Consider the following 17,971-nt stretch of genomic DNA (forward strand, 5'->3'; position numbering starts at 1 on the left):
AAAAAATCTCCTTTTTTTTTTCTTTTTCCTTAAAGGGACACTATAGTCACCTGAACAACTTTAGCTTAATGAAGCAGTTTTGGTGTATAGAACATGCCCCTGCAGCCTCACTGCTCAATCCTCTGCCATTTAGGAGTTAAATCCTTTTGTTTATGAACCCTAGTCACACCTCCCTGCATGTGACTTGCACAGCCTTCCAGAAACACTTCCTGTAAAGAGAGCCCTATTTAGGCTTTCTTTATTGCAAGTTCTGTTTAATTAAGATTTTCTTATCCCCTGTTATGTGAATAGCTTGCTAGACCCTGCGAGAGCCTCCTGTATGTGATTAAAGTTCCATTTAGAGATTGAGATACAATTATTTAAGGTAAATTACATCTGTTTGAAAGTGAAACCAGTTTGTTTTTTTTCATGCAGGCTCTGTCAATCATAGCCAGGGGAGGTGTGGCTAGGGGTGCATAAACAGAAACAAAGTGATTTAACCCCTAAATGACAGTGAATTGAGCAGTGAGATTGCAGGGGAATGATCTATACATTAAAACTGCTTTATTTAGCGAATTTTTTTTTTTTTTTTTCCTTAATTCCTTCTAACTTGACATATGAAGTCAACATTGAGTGGCTGTCCCATAACTGTCAATCATTTTTTTTTCCCATCAAACATCTGTTTTTTTTGAATCACGAAGCAAACAAAACTGTTTGTCCATTACCTATTTCATTTGATTTGTGATTTGTCCATATAATGTTTTGGAGTTAAGGAATTTCGAAGTACTACTGATTACCCTTTATTTGGACAAACTGCAATTAGTTTGAAACCGAATACAGAACTCTACAAAAGAGTATTACTTAGTATCACTTTTACATCTAATAGACAGTATAGGACTGAGTTTCATGGTTTGTTCCCCAGTATATGCGAGTATTTTCCCCTCATTAAGGAGAGCATTGGGGCCTTTATGTTGGCATAGATCAATATTTGCAGGCCATTACTAGAACTCTTTAGTATATGATATCACAGAATCCTTTCTCCTAATTGAAGGATATTTCTCTCCTAATATGGGAGATTGCCAGCATTGTATCTGCTTATTTTGTAGAGGAAATGTGTCCTATTAGAGTTATAAAGCTATAATTGCTTCTGTTGTTATAGAAGAATATGAGAACCCATTTCTCCAGTATGGGAGATTGCCAGAAAGTGGATCTCCCCATTAAATGAAAATCACAGCACTTTTCCCAAGTGATACAATGGTGTTTAATTTACATCAAATGTATGCATTAATATTGCAGCAACCGAAGAATGTGTTGTAGACTAAAACACTTATAAAACAAGAACAAAAAAAAATTAAATATGTATATATTGCACAAGTGAATTAAAATTGGCACACTAGGTGAAGCGAGCACACAGTACAAGGAACTCACACTTGTAAATGATGGTGAGACTTATCCTCAACCACAATGATATGTAAAAGTCTAAAAAAGTTATGTAGTGTAATACGGCAAATATAAAATAAATCAGAATGTAAGTTATGTACAATCAGCTCACGAGCAAATAAATAATGCCTAAACTATCAGCATGCAACAATCTTAAACTCTGGTTATGCTGAAGGAAGGTATTCACCTTCAACCAGCAGACGACAATATCACATAGACCAGTGGTTACCAAACCAGTCCGCAAGGCTTCCCTACCAGTCCAGGATTTATGAATTACCCAGTTGTGTTTTTTTTTTTTTTTTTCATTCTAAAAACACCTTAAACGCAACTCGGTAATCCCTAAATCCTGGACTCGTGCGTTCAGGGTGTTGAACCATTCAAACTCCACCACAATCATTTCCAAGGTGTGGGGGAATGGCGTTCTCCAAACCGTTCTATAGATACACCTGAATATCACCCTTTCTATAAAATTACTTTAACCTGTCTTTTTCCTCTGGTGAAAGTATTGGTACCTTTTTCTGCACAGTATTCCAAGTCCAAAACATTTTTTTTTCCTTTCTACCATCTTTCCCCCAAAATAAGACTGGGTGTTATGTTAATTCAGCCACCCACTCGCCCTCACCGAAAAGGGCTTATTTTTGGGGGATGTCTTATTTTGGGGAAAAACGGTAGCAAGCATGTGCTAGAAAGTAGGTCTATGTTCAGGGGAATTCCCCCGCACGTAGACCAGTTCACTAGGGAATGGAATCCTGTGAATCTGTGTTCGGGTAAACTTCGCTGAACATAGATTAGCAAACTAGCGACTATGGTTATTTTGTTTCGTGGTAGGACTTATATTACGAGCATTCCCCGAAAATAAGCCATTACTGAAGACATCTAAAACCGTTTTCCATAGCATAGGAGAGTAACACAACATTTTGTCTTGGTACAGGACATTATCAAACGTGTACTAAACTAATAAAGGAGACTGCAGAGACCTTTTAGTTGTAGTACCTGGATTTTTTTAGAATCCCTTTCTGCCTTTACGAGTATAAATGGTTGCTAAGAGCTTTTTCCCTAAAATAGAAAATTACTGTGTTTTTCAGAACTGAAATTTACACTGAAAATTTTACAATTATATGTCTTGCGGCAGTTTGAGTTCTTTAAGGGGTTTTTATGGCAATTTAGTAATCATTCTTAATTAGCAATTACCTTAATAAAAAGCCTGTTCTACAATCAGTTTGTTTGATGTCCAGTGGGACCAATCAGGTCATTTGAAAGAGGCATATGTAATTTCTAATCCAGTGTGCTCTAGCAAATAGCACAAATATGTATATTTGTGAGAATTAAATTGCCATTTACGAAGCAACAACATGTTTTAGCTTCTATATCACATTTAGAATTAGAGTTAAAAAAAAACCCTTGATACTGCTTATTAATACACTACAAACATACTTGTATTGCTTTAATCGTGGGAATAGATAATTACTCTTTTTAAAGTGACACTATAGTCACCAGAACAACTATAGCTCATTGTAGTTGATCTGCTGTCCAGTGCCTACGCCTGTCCATGCAGGCATTTTCATATAAACACTGCCTTTTCACTCAGACGGCCACGAGAGGTGCTTCCTGGGTCAGTGCTGCAGTGTGTGACATACAGCATCTTCATGCTCTGCACAGAGGTGCTGAGTGTTCCTCATAGAGATGCATTGATTCAACACATTTATATTAGGAGTTGCTGATTGGCGCGGTGCTGCGTTTTGCCGCACATGCACAATAGCCTCCCAATGTTTTCCTTTGGGAAAGTATTGTATTGGCTGAGATCATGAAGATTGGAAAGAAGCAGAACGATGGCACAGCCAGCCGTGCGGAGACCCGCGCAGCGTTGGAAAAAGGTGACCCTGCGTGGGTAAAAGTTTAAGTCGACATAATACTCTCAATTCATTCAAAGGTTTTGTGTCACAATGTGATTTATAGAATTCATTAGGGGTTAGGATTAGGGCTTCGTATAGGGGCTTAAATCAATATAGGTAGGAGGGGAAGTACAATTTTCCCTTGGACTGAAGTCCCTGGTCTATTTCCCACCTAGCTGCATCAAAATATACAGAATGTGTAATTAGAAAATAATGCTATTGTGAAAGGATTATAAAATATAGCGTCTCTAGCATGGGTGAAAGAATTAAAAACGGAGTATTTGGAGTTTACGTTAAAGAAGTTTTTATCTTCTAACCTTATGCGTGAGATCTAATATTTATGTAAATACATATGCAAAATATGTGCAAGAATAAATCAATGGGCCTGTAACTGTATTTTAAAAGTATGAATAGGAGTGTGGTATCAGATTTAAGTTGTTTGTAAACTTGTTTCTTTTTGAAGGGACACTATATGCACCAAAACAACTTTAGCTTAATGAAGCGGTTTTGGTGTATAGAACATGCCCATGCAGTCTCCCTGCTCAATTCTCTGCCATTTAGGAGTTAAATCACTTTGTTTATACAACCATAGTCACACCTCCCTGCATGTGACTTACACAGGCATCTTGAACACTTCATGTAAAGAGTATTCTTATATGTTTACTCCTTTATTGCAAATTATGGTTAATTAAAAAAAAATGTTTTATCTCCTGCTCAACACTTTTAAAGTAAGTTAGATCTGATTGAAAATGAAACCATTTTTTCATGCAGGCTGTGTCAGAAATAAAAGTGATTTAACTCATATCTTGCAATAATTTGAGCAGTGAAACCTCAGGGCGTGATCTATATGCACCAAAACATCTTCATTAAGCTAAAAGTTGTTTTGGTGACTATAGTTTCCCTTTAACAATGATTGGTCAAATGCAAGAGTGACGATGCACAAAGAAGAAATGCTTCTTGTACTGTATTTTATTATGTAACCAAGTAATTGTATAACTTCTGTGCAAGCAATGCCCACATCTTGAGTCTGTACTGACTCTTCCTTGTAGGCTAAATTACAAACTCCAGTTGCAAAATTCCGTTGATGTATGGAAATGTAATTCCCTAAAATGTTGACTAAGGCATATATCACATAATATTGAAATAAAAGGCAGATGATATATATATCCTTGGGAACATTAGGTAAAACACTAGACACTGTAAATTCTCTCATACCAGCACTGGGAAGAGTCTGATTTGTTGTACCCACCATCAGCAATGTAGGCTGCATATTCGCTAGTGTTTGTCGTAAAGCAGTTGGCCTTAGGGGCAGCCATTATCGAAATCAGTCAACTGGGAAGTTCTAATACACACAGGATCACCAAAGAAAAAATATTCCTGCGTACAAATGACTAACACATCCAGGTTACTATTGCTTCAGTGAGATATCTTAAATGGCCCTCATTTCCTAATTATGTTCTTATCCCTTTGGGGACATTTCTGGCAATATAACAGAAAACATAGGTCAATAAAAGGTTCAACCCACATGAGATCTAGCAGTAATGAATGTGTAATTAAAGAAGCCAGACGTGTATATATAGCATGTTGTAGGAAAAGAAGACACTGCTTACAAGATTTTTTAGAAAAAAGGTTTGACCTATCGGTTTAAAGTCTAACAAACAATTATAATGTTTCCATAAAGACGAACACAGCAAACTACTAAATACGTAATTTTTGTAATTGACGGGATATATGTTTTTTTTTAAATGCATAACTATGGATAATAATGGAATTGTTTATTAGGCACTCAGGATGGATCTGTCAGCTTTAATATTTTGTGTTTGCAAAAGTACATCAATTTATTTGTGTGAATAGTTTAACCCCAAAGCCTTGTCTTTTAGTGCATAATCACGATGTCCCCTGTCCTTCCACTGCTCTGCTCAGAACCCTTAAAGAGGAAGCTTTGGCTAGGGGTGCCGCTGACTGGCTGAGAGCGCCAGTTTAATCCCAAATTAAGGTTTTGTGGTGCCTGGAGTGTTCATTTAAGATAAAGTTCCCAAGTAACTTGTAAATATTTATAATAATAGAAAATGATCAGCCTATCAAGAAGACAAAGTCACTTTTAGGTCCATTTCAAATTTCAGGTTAATAGATTTCTGGGCAGCCTGTACTGGCTATGCAAGGCTGTTTAATCGGAAGTGAGATGATTCGATAGAGTTAAGGACATTACAAGGTTTGTACCGTAACACTCTTTTCCATTGTCTGTCCCTATCATGTCTACATTCAAGTCATTAACTAATATTACTGTAGAAAATCTTCACTCCAGCATCTATACAATACCTCTTCAACTCTTCATTGACCTAAACTGCACATATAAATGAAACTGAAGTCTATAGGTAATTTGAGCATCTGTGAATAAATAGAATGGTCCCTTGAACTAAGCCTAGACTACTAACTGGTCTGATTAAATAAACATTTTGCCAAATGTACATTTTTAAACCATTTTTTCGTCAAGCATTGCCTTTAGATTTTTTTTTTTTTTGGCTGTTATATCAATAAAGAAGAAAGCAAAGTAAAAAAAATATGTATTGCATATAAAAGTATTCCTTTAAACTGTGTAGAGCAGGGAATCTATCATAATCATAATTTTTCGGCTTTATTTTTGTACGCAATGTGTGTTTAGCAGTTCACCACCTATAGTGCATTTATTTGTGGTTCCCTCAATCAAATTTGTTGACCATGATCAGATCAGAATTTTAAGAATCTGGTGATGTAAGAGTATGCGGAACATATTGATGCAGTCTATATTGTTGGCCATCAATGGGTTGAATCTCCTGCTATCGTATTTATTGTGTTGTAGTCCAAGATGCTAAGTGTCTGTTAGGCAAGCAGTATATTATCGTGTTATTTAAGGTTCTGCTGTGGTTTCCTCTGCATAATGATGTGTTTAAAGAATTGGAAGGAGATGATATTGATGGCATTAATCATGGTAGGTTGACATTCTATTGATGTGGGTCAGAACCCTTGTTCTAGATCTTTTTTGCTTACTTACCAGTTGAGGAGCAACACAGAATCTAGATTTTTTTTTTCTATTATCTTTTATGCGTTATCCTCTCCTTTGACTGAAAAAATCATTATGTTACTGTGATTCTGCACATGGTACTGTAAAAATAATTCAGTATTTCATATGTACAATAAGGTAATGGCGTTTTTCAGGGGAGGTTTGTTAACTGGCAGAGGTTTTTCGCTGTCACCCAAGTTCATGTGGTTTTGTGAAATGCTTAATTTTGTTTGTGTGTATGTGTGTGTGTATGTGTGTGTGTGTGTTATGCGTACATCAAGTTTAAAAAGCCTGGCATGCTTTCTAAAATAATAATGCTTTTTAAGCAAATAGAACAAGACACTAAAGTGAAAGACATGAAAAAATTAAAAATGACAAGACTGATATTACTGGTCTGTCGTAGCGTACAAAATGCACCGGGGTGTAAGCACAATGTAATTGAACTTGGCAGTCCCGATTACTAGTTTAAGATTCACAATACAGGAGAATGAGCTGATGAAACCCTGATTAACCTTTGAATTGATGCGTCTTCTGACCCATGTACGCTCATTGAAGCAGAATTATCACTTGTAAAAAAAATAAAATAAAAAAATACTTAGATCACGTTAGAGTATAAGAACATCATATATGTATCTTTATTATTGATAAATACAAGAAGATAAGGAAGCACACTAAATATACTAACAAGTATAAATTAATTATAAATCCTTTATTTAATATACCACAGAAGATACATAAACAAACAAGCAATAAACAAAGCAACAAAACACAAGGCACATATATAATTAGCACCAATAAACAGGCCTAGTAGGACAGAACACCAGGAACACCAATACTCCCCAACATTTCAGCAACACTCCTGCTGCCTTTCTCAAGGGTGAGTGACAGACACCCTTGAGAAAGGCAGCTGGAGAGTTGCCGAAACTTTGGGGGTTATTGGTGACTCATGTTATGTTCTATTAGGCCTGTTTATTGGTGCTAATTATATCTGTGCCTTGTGTTTTGTTGCTTTGTTTATTGCTTGTTTGTTTATGTATCTTTTTTGGTATAGTAAATAAAGGATTTATAAGTAATTTATACTTGTTTATATTAAATTAAAATTAAATTAAATATATTAAAGGGACACTATAGTCACCTGAACAACTTCAGCTTAATGAGGTTGTTCAGGTGAGAACTATAGCTCCCTGCAGCCTTTCTCATGTAAACACATTGAAAGCTAGGAACACCTCCAGCTGCAGTCACTCAGAGTGAACCAGAGGGACTTCTGAGTTGATGGAGGCATAATATGCCTCCATCCACTCAGATCTGCTGTCCAGAGCATCCTGTGATTCAGGATCTCCTCCCACTGAATGCAGACACTGAACTTTCCTTCTTCATAGAGATTCATTGATTCAATTCATCTCTATGAGGAGATGCTGATTGGCCAGGGCTGTGTTTGAATCATGCTGGCTCTGCCCCTGATCTGCCTCCTTGTCAGTCTCAGCCAATCCTATGGGGAAGCACTGTGATTGGATCAGGCTATCACATGTCAGCAGATTGCTTGTTTTTCCGGAGTCTAACAGCATGCAGATTTACAGCTTCTGGCTTGAATACAGTAAGATTTTTACTATATTTACGGAGACATGAAAGGCCCAAAAAATTGAAAAACTGAGCTATGTAGATTTGTCCTGTTTTTCAAGACATATGGTTCACAGATAACAACACCTGATCTGATTCTACAGCAAACTGCATTTTAAAGGGACACTCCACTGCCAAATAAAAAAAAAACACAGTTTAGTAGATATATGCAAATGATAACATGCATGCATTTAATTAGGCATTTTTTCATTGGGGGTATCTAAAACAAGCTTGAAACACCTGCAGTTCTCTTATCTGAAGCCTTTGTAAGACCTCCCCTTTTAACCCCGCCCAGACTTTCTGTGGCTGTCCAATCACAGACTTCCCAATACAGTTCAATGAGAAGTCTCTGCAAGGCATGTGGTTAGGGCTATTGCTGCCTCTTGAGTATAGCTCTCTGATTGAAAGTCAGGGGTTGTAACAAGGTTAATTTATAAAAGTGCCAATTTCTATTGAAATCTAAAATGAAGAAAAAAAAGAGGACACACATAAAGCAACCTAATGTTCTTTAAGCATATGGAGAGTGCCATTAAATGGTCAGTGGTTAGCTGTCAACTTCTCAGGACTCATCAGTTTATCCTTTTCACTTGGAAAAAATAGAATTAGTTGGATCTGCTGAGTTCAGGATATAAATGGAAGACTTCTAATGTGAAACATTGCAGGCCGTTAACATTTAAAGTATATTTATTTATTTAAGTAATAAACATGTTTATAGATTATATAGTTCTAATGGTTGTATACATCTTGTTTGGTCTACTAGAACAGTGAAAAGCATATTTTGCAAGAATGCTTGTTTAAGCCATATGTTCTGCATATGAAAACAGATAATTATGTTTTAAACTACCCAATCATCCGTAATGATAGTTTACAGAGAATAAACACTGCTTTTCAAGTAAATCACAGTCAGCTGGGGGTGTCAGCAGGTTACAGGCAATGGAAGGCATGTTTTAGCGAGATATCAAAGGGTGCTTTTTTATGTGTAATATGGACCGCATAATTCTATGTGAGATGTGTCTACAAACATGACATTACAGTAGGTTTGTAATAATCTGTTTTGCAGATTGTTGAAAGCGGTGAAGAAATAGCTTTCCACTGCATGTGTTTTTTTTTTTATACTTTCTTGTTAAATGATGATTTGATTCATTTTAAAATGCCTCTCGCTCCCAATGCTTGCCCTGTGTCACCTCTTCTGAAATGAACCCAGTGGTGATTCAATTCGTACAGAAGGCACGGAAATCTTTCACACAAGCACACACATCTTTGTGATGGAGAGGGGTCAAGCCAATGTCTCTACAATATTTCTTTTTTTTTTTTTAAGTATTATATAACACTAGGTATAAAGAAAACTAAAAATGGTAAATAGCATATTATTGTACTTAACGTTTGGAATGTTTAGGAGTATTGAAGCAATGTTTAAGAACTTCCTGTGGAAGAAGCAAAGTGAAAGATAACTCATTCTAATGGCCAAGTTGGCCAGTCTCCTGCGCTCACTCCCACAACATTTCAAAGTTTTTGAAATGTTTTTGTATAGCGTGTTTTGAGTCATGGTCATGCTGAAGAACGAAAGGTTGCATAACTGTCTGCAATCCAGATAAAAGGACATGCTTTTAAAAATGCTAATGTCCACAATGAGCATGTCATTTTTTGTGTGCAAAGTTCGCAGTTTCTGACTATTATTTAAAACAGGCTGATCATGTTTACAGACCCCATAATGCAGCCATGGCGAAACTATGGCACGCGTGCCACAGCTGGCACACAGAGTTCTCTAAGTTGGCATGCAAGCCATAGTTTTGCCATATCTTTTAATATATCTCAGACACACTGAGCTATTCTCTTATGCTGCCCCCAATCCTGGGCTAGGAATATGCTAGGAGTGCGGCGCTCAGCCCTGTACCCTCTCAGGTATGTGACAGACAGTTAGCGGGGCAGCCCGAGTTGTGGAGTCATGGTCAATAAGCTGTGTGAGGAGCGGAGTGTTTAGAAATTGAAAGGCTGTCAATGTCTCAAGACCCACATCCCCAGATACCTGCCTCCTTCCTCCCCGGGACAATCCTCTTCTGCTATTTACCATCATTATTATTGGATCTCTTGCCAGGAGAATAAGAGGGTCTTGTGATACCCTGGTGTTGGTTATCTCTGTTGGGGGCTTGAAAAGCCCACTGTAAAGCCTGCCAATGCTGTCATTGCCCGGGGCTATTGATGGCCAAGGGAGTGTATCTTTTGCCGGAATCAAAATTTCCAGGGTGCTTCAAAAGCACAAGAATATATATACCACCAGACGGTGGGTGCTATGGGAGTGAGTGTGTCCAGGGCCTGTACAGGGAGTGACAATAATGCTCTGTATACAGACAGCGACTGGGGCAAGTGTAGATCTGCAGAGGGCATTATTGCTCCAGAGATGCAGGGTAGGAAGTAGTAGGATTGGAGGAAGCCAGACTCATCATGTGATGGAGATGGTCACATGTTTTGTTTTCAGAAACTAAATCTCAGCTTACAGGTTTATTTGCAGTGTCTGCACTTTAATATATATAAATTGGTTTCATGTTGCTATTTGGGCACTGTGGCTCAAAAAGGTTTGCCATCACTGCCATAATGTATGCTGGGTGATATCACCTGTGCATTATTCCCCACAATGCACAATTTGCTTGCCAATGTGATGTGAGTCCCTAATCTCAAGGCAGCGCCAGAATGGACCTGTTCTGGTCTGACCAAGCGTAGTGTAAAAACGAACAAACTAAGCTTCTTTACACAACCAAAGGAACGCTATAGTGATAGGATTACAAAGACTTACTCCTAACACTGTATTCATCAGCCCCTGCCCATTGATGTAAAGGGTTTATTATTTATTAACTCACCTGATTCCAACGTCGAGGTCCGTCTGCACATTCCGAATCTGCTATATCTTTTCCATATCTAAGAAATGCTGGATTTCTTATACATTTTGTTACCTTCTCCAGACAGCAATGCGTAGATCCCTAGTATTAGGGTCTACTATCTATGCTGCTAGACTATTCCATGCGTCATAATTTGAATTTGTATTAGAATGCTTGAAATGTATTCCTTCCAACCATGACAGAGATATTCTATTGAAGTATTTTTAACATGGTAACAAGGGGCTGCAGAATGTGGTTTAGGAACACTTGTTTAGTTAATTTGCTTTCTTGCAATGTAAATGAAAACAGCGAGGGAATATGTGTTACATATGGAATTTAGTTACTAAAACAATGAATTCTAGAGAACCGGCAAGGGGAGCTTTAAATCGTAGACCAAAGCAGCGGAACTGGAGAAATTCTCCATCTCAACTATTTTAAGCTTGGCTACTTTGGCCTACAATTTCCAATTCCTTTGTCAATTCTCACAAATTCTTGCTTTATTGAGTAATGAATACTTCTTTTTAGCAGACCGGCACACTTATATTGTGCTTTGGAAGTCTGTTCCCACCAACAGTGGGGTCTATTCACGAAATGCTGAACTGTAAGAGTTGAACAGCACTTAACTACAGTTCAGTTGCCGTTTAAAGCGTAGAGATGACTGTTTTGCTAAATTTAAATTAAAATAGCTGAACGGGAAAAAAATCTCAGATGCTGACGTATGTGAAGATTTTTATTACACAACTATTTTAGCTTGAAGTAAAACTGTCCCTCCAGAGGCAAAAGCACGTTTAAAAAAAAACAGCAAAGCATGTTTCTTATCTTTTTTAATAACAATCCTGTTTTTGTTTTTTTTTAGTTTATAGTTGAACGAAATGCTTGACTGTTCTGACACGGCCTGGCATCTGATGCAAATTTTAGCTGTCCCATGATTCACAGCACACAGGGCACACAACCTTGTGCTCTCTAAATAAATATTTGGAAAACATTGCTTAAGAAGGGCATATTTGGAAGATGGCATCACCAATTTTGAGGGGGGGGGCTTTTGTATATAAAAACCTCTACTTTACATGTCACCCTTATAGACAAGACAGTTAAGTTGTTGGAGATAAAATAATTCTTCCTTTTTTTCAGCAAAACACACCGTTAGTGAATAGACTCATAAGAGAACAATTATTGTATATCATAGTATATCTGTATTCCACCTCAAATTAGAATGCATGTACATGTATGAGTCTCTATGTATACACTGTTAGATCTAAGGGAAAACATGGTATGGATAATAAATATCATTGTTTTATTTTTTCACAGCGATGAAATCTGGAGGTACACAATTGAAGCTCATCATGACTTTCCAAAACTATGGTCAAGCTCTTTTTAAACCCATGAAGTAAGTGTCATTGTTTTATCTTTTTCTGTTTGCTTGTTTGTGTTTTGAACTTTAAAAAAAAAAAAAAAAAAAAATATATATATATATATATATATATATATATTTTTTTAATTCTTTATTTGTGGTTCATTTCGTTTTATGCAGTATGGGATGTGGGGTGTGGGTTACAGAAAAGAAATTGTGGGAGGGTAGGGGAAGGTGACACATGCACAGGTGTACATTTTCAGCTTACATTCCATTTTTCTTGTTTTTACAATCACACAATTACCTGTTACAAATGCGGTGGTCTTATAGGCTTGAGTTATACATGTTTTTTTAATGGTAGGGATAGAGAAGAGAGAGAGAGAGAGAGAGAGAGAGAGAGAGAGAGAGAGAGAGAGAGAGAGAGAGAGAGAGAGAGAGAGAGAGAGAGAGAGAGAACAAAAACAAAAAGTACGGGAGGAACCCAGAAAAATATATATATTTTAAATGCAAATAACCTTAGAAGAGACAATTATCAGCGAGCAAAGTTCAGAATGACACAATTATAATTGGGTATAAAGAGCAGATTTGGGTAAAAGTTATGAAAGTGGTACCATTAGCAGGATATTTCTGTTGATATCCATGGTGATCGCTTAATTTTATTTTATTTTTAGAACTGTGTTACATGATTGATAATTATGAATTACCCACTCAGAGTTATTTACTAAAGTAAGAATTCTAAGCAACTTCAAATTGAATTTCAAATGTAAGGCCAAAGTAGCCGACCTGCCAGTATAGCTGACTTAGAGAATGTTTCCAGTTCTGATATGTTTACCTTGAATTTGAAATATACTTTGAATTCATTTTGAATTCTCATTTTAGGCCAATCTGTATATCCAAAACATTTGAATTGTTGCTTTGCTTTGAATTCCAATTCTGAGAAAATAAAACATTTTTGCACTAAAACAACTCAGACATACAAGGACTCGCTAAGCCTAGTGGATGTTGAAGTCCGAGCATATCTGCAAAATGTTAATGATAACATTTCCCTCTGATTGACAAACATTTTTAAAGTAAAGGGAATTGGGGCACACCTAGAACATACATCTTGCAGGAATGGTGCTGCTGTAGTGACCAAAATCTATACATAATACAGATTAAATTACAGCACACACATACAAATACACTTCTAAATTCTATAAGGCTACTTAAAATTACCTATCTTAGCAAACAAATGTATTTTAGTCTGTATTATGTATACATTATGGTCACTACGGCAGCACAATCTCTGCAACATGCATATTCCGGGTGTGGCCTATAATCCCTTATGTTTTTACTATGTATCCAGACCAGATTACTTTTTGGTTGAGCACCCCGCCCAGCTCCCCAGCTTCAGAGGCCACTTTGAAGGTGACCACAGGTATATATTTGAGGAGGTTCTGGATAGTAAGATCACTCTATCTATCATTTTCATTGAGCAGATATAATACATAAAGGTACTATCACTTTAATTGTTTAGTTGTTTCACTGCATTTTTTGCGAATTGCGTTTATCACATAAATCTTGCATTATATATATTCACAATGCTCTTACAACAGATTTATTAAAATACACTTTTGCTTATTTAGCAATAGCACGTTCTAATTTGTCTCCCACGTTGGAATGAGTGAGGACCCACAAATATCGGGGTACTGTGATGTATGGGTAGGCATAACACAAAAAAGCCATAGGTTGGAACTAAATCCCCATATTTGTTTTCTGAGATTGACGATTTTGAGTAGCCTTGTAAAATGTTGTTCCTTAATCTGTACTATGTGAACATTCTTAAAGTGGCACAATAACAAAAGCATTACATTTTTGAAAAATAATAAACTCTACAAAAAACTATTCTCCTACAGCAACGTCACTTTTTTGGAACTATCAATTTCTTTCTGTGTCTCCATTTGGGCTAGACACTTTGCCAATCTGTAGATGTCAGGTTGGCCATCTATTATGGGAGTTCTGGTCCAAACACTGATTTAGCATCATGGGAGCTGTCGACTGACATATGGCTTTCTCGTACAGTTCATCCCAGCGTGTCAGTGGAGTAAGGCCAGACAGGAAAAAAAATTTACTTCTATGAACATGAGGTAATAATGACTAACGTGACAGAGCTCATAAATTCATAACTTGGGCTTTTTGCCTAGATTATCTGCTAGCGTCACGATGAGCAAGCACCAATCTTCTCACTGCCTCTCTTCTTCTAGTTTAGCATATAATCCAAATGTTGCCAGTAACTGCTGTGAAATCATGCAGCCTCAGAAGACCCAATGAGCTGACGAGTGTCGTAATATCCTCATTATCTGTCCTACTATTAAGCTACGGAAAGACACCTTTAGAATGTCCAATCATTCATTCTACTGGCATAGGAAATCCCCGTGTTGCAATAATGCCAGTACATGCAGGAAAGATGATGTATGGAGATACATATATATAGTTTTTGACTTCAGTGCGTAGGAGTTCACAAGAAGTTCATGAAACATTTGTTCCAATATCCATTCAACATCCAGGCCAAAGATAATCTGCCTACGTAGCCAAGAGTTCTTTTGGCATGAATTAGTGGGAAGGTGTTTATAAGGCAACAGTTGATACTGACCTTTTGTGATATCAATGGGCTGCATTGTATTGTGATACTGTGCAGCACCTGTTCGGCTTTGATTTACACATGCACAGAAAATTCATATTCAATTTGCCCTTCCGATGATATGTTACAGTTGGTACTCAGAGTTAGAATTATTAAAATCGTTTTATTTATTAAAGGGATACGTTACTCCACAGCGCATGGACTGAAATGTCACTCTGTGGTTTTGGTTTGTGAAAAAGAATACTTGCTGTTGTTAAAAAAAGCAATGGGGAATAATAAAACTGAGGCATGTAGTAATAAACCACAAAAAAATAAAATCTAAAATTGATCAAAAAAAGTGGATTTTTATTAGTAATTTGGGAATATATTTGTGCTTTCATGGAACCTATTTTCACATATTGCCCGCCCTCATGTTGATAATATAATTACGTGCATATTTTTTATTTACTATTTATCCCAGTTGGCAAGTAATTCAATATATACATTTTTGGCTGTAGAAATTAAAATGAGGAAATTGAAAAGGAAGATTCATAATTGTAACTTTATTTTCACCCATTATTAATATTTCCAGTACATTTTTCAATTTAGCCAATTAGTTGAAGACCCATCTTGAACTTTGGTGGCAACAGACTTGTGTGTGAAGTATTTAATATGTTTTTTGTTTATTTATTTTTATTGCTATTGAGTAGTCAGGAATATTCCTATATAGACTTAAATAAACAGCCATGATATATACATTTATATATAAAAAATATTTTTTTTATTTATCTATCTCACAAGCTAGGTATCCTGTGTTATAGTTCGGTGAGGGGCAAATAAGGCCATATAAGGAGCGTACAAAGAGTAGCATAGTATTGGAAGAGAAAAGTCGGATGTGGTGTGCCGGAACCGACGACGCGGTAGGCCTGTGATAAAAGAGGGCCCACCCATGAGGTGCAATGAAAAGTATAGATAGAGGGAGTGGAGGGTGGGGACATGCGAATCGCTAAAGCACGTACAAGATGGAGGAAGGTGAGTAGTGGGTTTAAATAGGGTAACATACCCCTCCCACAATGGCAGGCCAAGCCCTCACATTTTTAGCAAAATGCATTTTAGAAGTTATATGTCCCACAGAGACTAATGCAACCATGCAGTAGGTTTTAATCCTTTCGTGAACCTCAAAGTTTTCTTCTCCAGATAAAATATAGGGTGTCATTTATTAATGTCTGTGCAGAGCTGAAGAAGAACAGGTTTCACTGTCCCAGAGTCTTATAGTATAGTATAGTATAGTCTTATAGTATGATGGAATCTCTGAAAGGAGATTGTTGAGCTTGAATGAGGTAAATCCTTTACTTTTAATGCGTTTTCTCTTTGGGTAAAAGAAGAGTTGACCAAAAGGAAATACTTGTCTTGTGGAAGAGGTGATGCAGCCCCCATAAATACATAGGATATGGAATTTCCTTGGAGACGTTTCTATGACTTTGAGTCTTGGGTCTAGTTAAACAACATTGTGGAGGCAAAATGTCTTAGCTGAAGCTATCAAAAAATGTCACCAATATATCTAAAGTACAAAATAGAAGATCAATATCCTCATAGGATAATTTCATTATGTTAATGTAAATTGGAACCTCGGTATGCTATATTTATTAGATACCTAATGTCATTGATAAACCCTTTCCTCTTTTTTTTTTTTTTTTTTAAACAATTGTAATGACCGGAACAGTTTGTTCTTAACCAACTGAAACTGATCAATCCACAACCATTAGGAACTCTTGGGTCACTGACTGCTTTCATATTCAGTCAGAACCATTAGGAACTCTTGGGTCAGTGACTGCTATTATATTGAGTCAGAACCAGCAGGGACTCTTGGGTCACTGACTGCTTTCATATTCAGTATAAACCATTAGTAACTCTTGGGTCAGTGACTGCTATTATATTGAGTCAGAACCAGCAGGGACTATTGGGTCACTGACTGCTTTCATATTCAGTCAGAACCATTAGGAACTCTTGGGTCAGTGACTGCTATTATATTGAGTCAGAACCAGCAGGGACTCTTGGGTCACTGACTGCTTTCATATTCAATCAGAACCATTAGGAACTCTTGGGTCAGTGACTGCTATTATATTGAGTCAGAACCAGCAGGGACTCTTGGGTCACTGACTGCTTTAATATTCAATCAGAACCAGTAGGAACTCTTGGATCAGTGACTGCTATTATATTCAGTCGGAACCAGCAGGGACTAGAAGCTCCAGAGTGAAGCACGGTACAAAAGCAATATAAATATGTAAACATTAAATGGTCAGTAATACCATCATATAAATGGCATTTATTTGAAATTGCGCTATGGGAGCTCAAATTTATATGTCAAAGTTATGGAATTTGTCAGTTATACACTTGACTGTTTCAGAAAGCCCTTCAATTTAAAACGTGGTAACGAAATATGCAGGGAGAGACTGAAGAAAATAAACCTAACTGGCCAATTTAACATAAATGCTTATATTTTCAGACACTCTACGCACAGTCAGAAAGCAAATCATGGTCAGTGACACGGATGAAAATAAATTAATGGCAGCCCCCTGTCTTGTTTAAAGTGCACAAGTATTAAAATAGTAAATCCAAGTACATGTGATATCCCATTATGTTTATGTATAAATGGTACTCCTTTCTGTAAATTAGCTTTAAAAGTGTTCACTCATCCACAGAATATGTGGTTAAGGTTCTTCCTATAGGTTTGCAAATTTTTGGGCATTCTTTTTTTTTTGCAGTGCATCAAAAATACATGAATTGAAAAATACTGAATTTAGCCTGAATGATTAAATTATTTTTTTAATTCTTTATTTTTGATTTTTTTTCCAAATAGTAGCCAACACAGGGGTATAGACATAATAGTACAGTACAGTCAATCCATGCAAAAATTATACTTTGAGTCTCATTTATACAGTAGAACTGTGCTCCTCAACCCTCTCCTCAAGGCACACCTAACAATCCAGGATTTACGGAATACACAGGTGTGTCTAAGGTGTTTTTTTGGAGGGGGGAGGGGGCTTAATGCCTTAGACACACATGAGTAATCCCTAAACCCTGGACTGTTACGTGTGCCTTGAAGAGGTGGTTGAGGAGCACTGCAGTAGACAACAGGCGACATTTGTGCCGGTGAAATCAACCCAATAACGATTCAGC

At 36.9% G+C, this 17,971-nt stretch overlaps 1 protein-coding gene across 1 annotated transcript in view; it reads left to right on the forward strand.

The window, feature by feature from the left end:
* FAM20C (FAM20C golgi associated secretory pathway kinase) overlaps nt 1-17,971 on the forward strand; it is a 152,908-nt gene that overhangs the window by 17,604 nt on the left and 117,333 nt on the right. The window contains exon 3 of the mRNA XM_063430380.1: nt 12,150-12,228. Within this exon, the coding sequence (XP_063286450.1) occupies nt 12,150-12,228 (79 nt within the window). The remainder of the gene's footprint in view (nt 1-12,149; nt 12,229-17,971) is intronic.

Source organism: Pelobates fuscus, chromosome 8 (genome assembly GCF_036172605.1).
Source record: "Pelobates fuscus isolate aPelFus1 chromosome 8, aPelFus1.pri, whole genome shotgun sequence".
NCBI classification, from domain to species: Eukaryota; Metazoa; Chordata; class Amphibia; order Anura; family Pelobatidae; genus Pelobates; species Pelobates fuscus.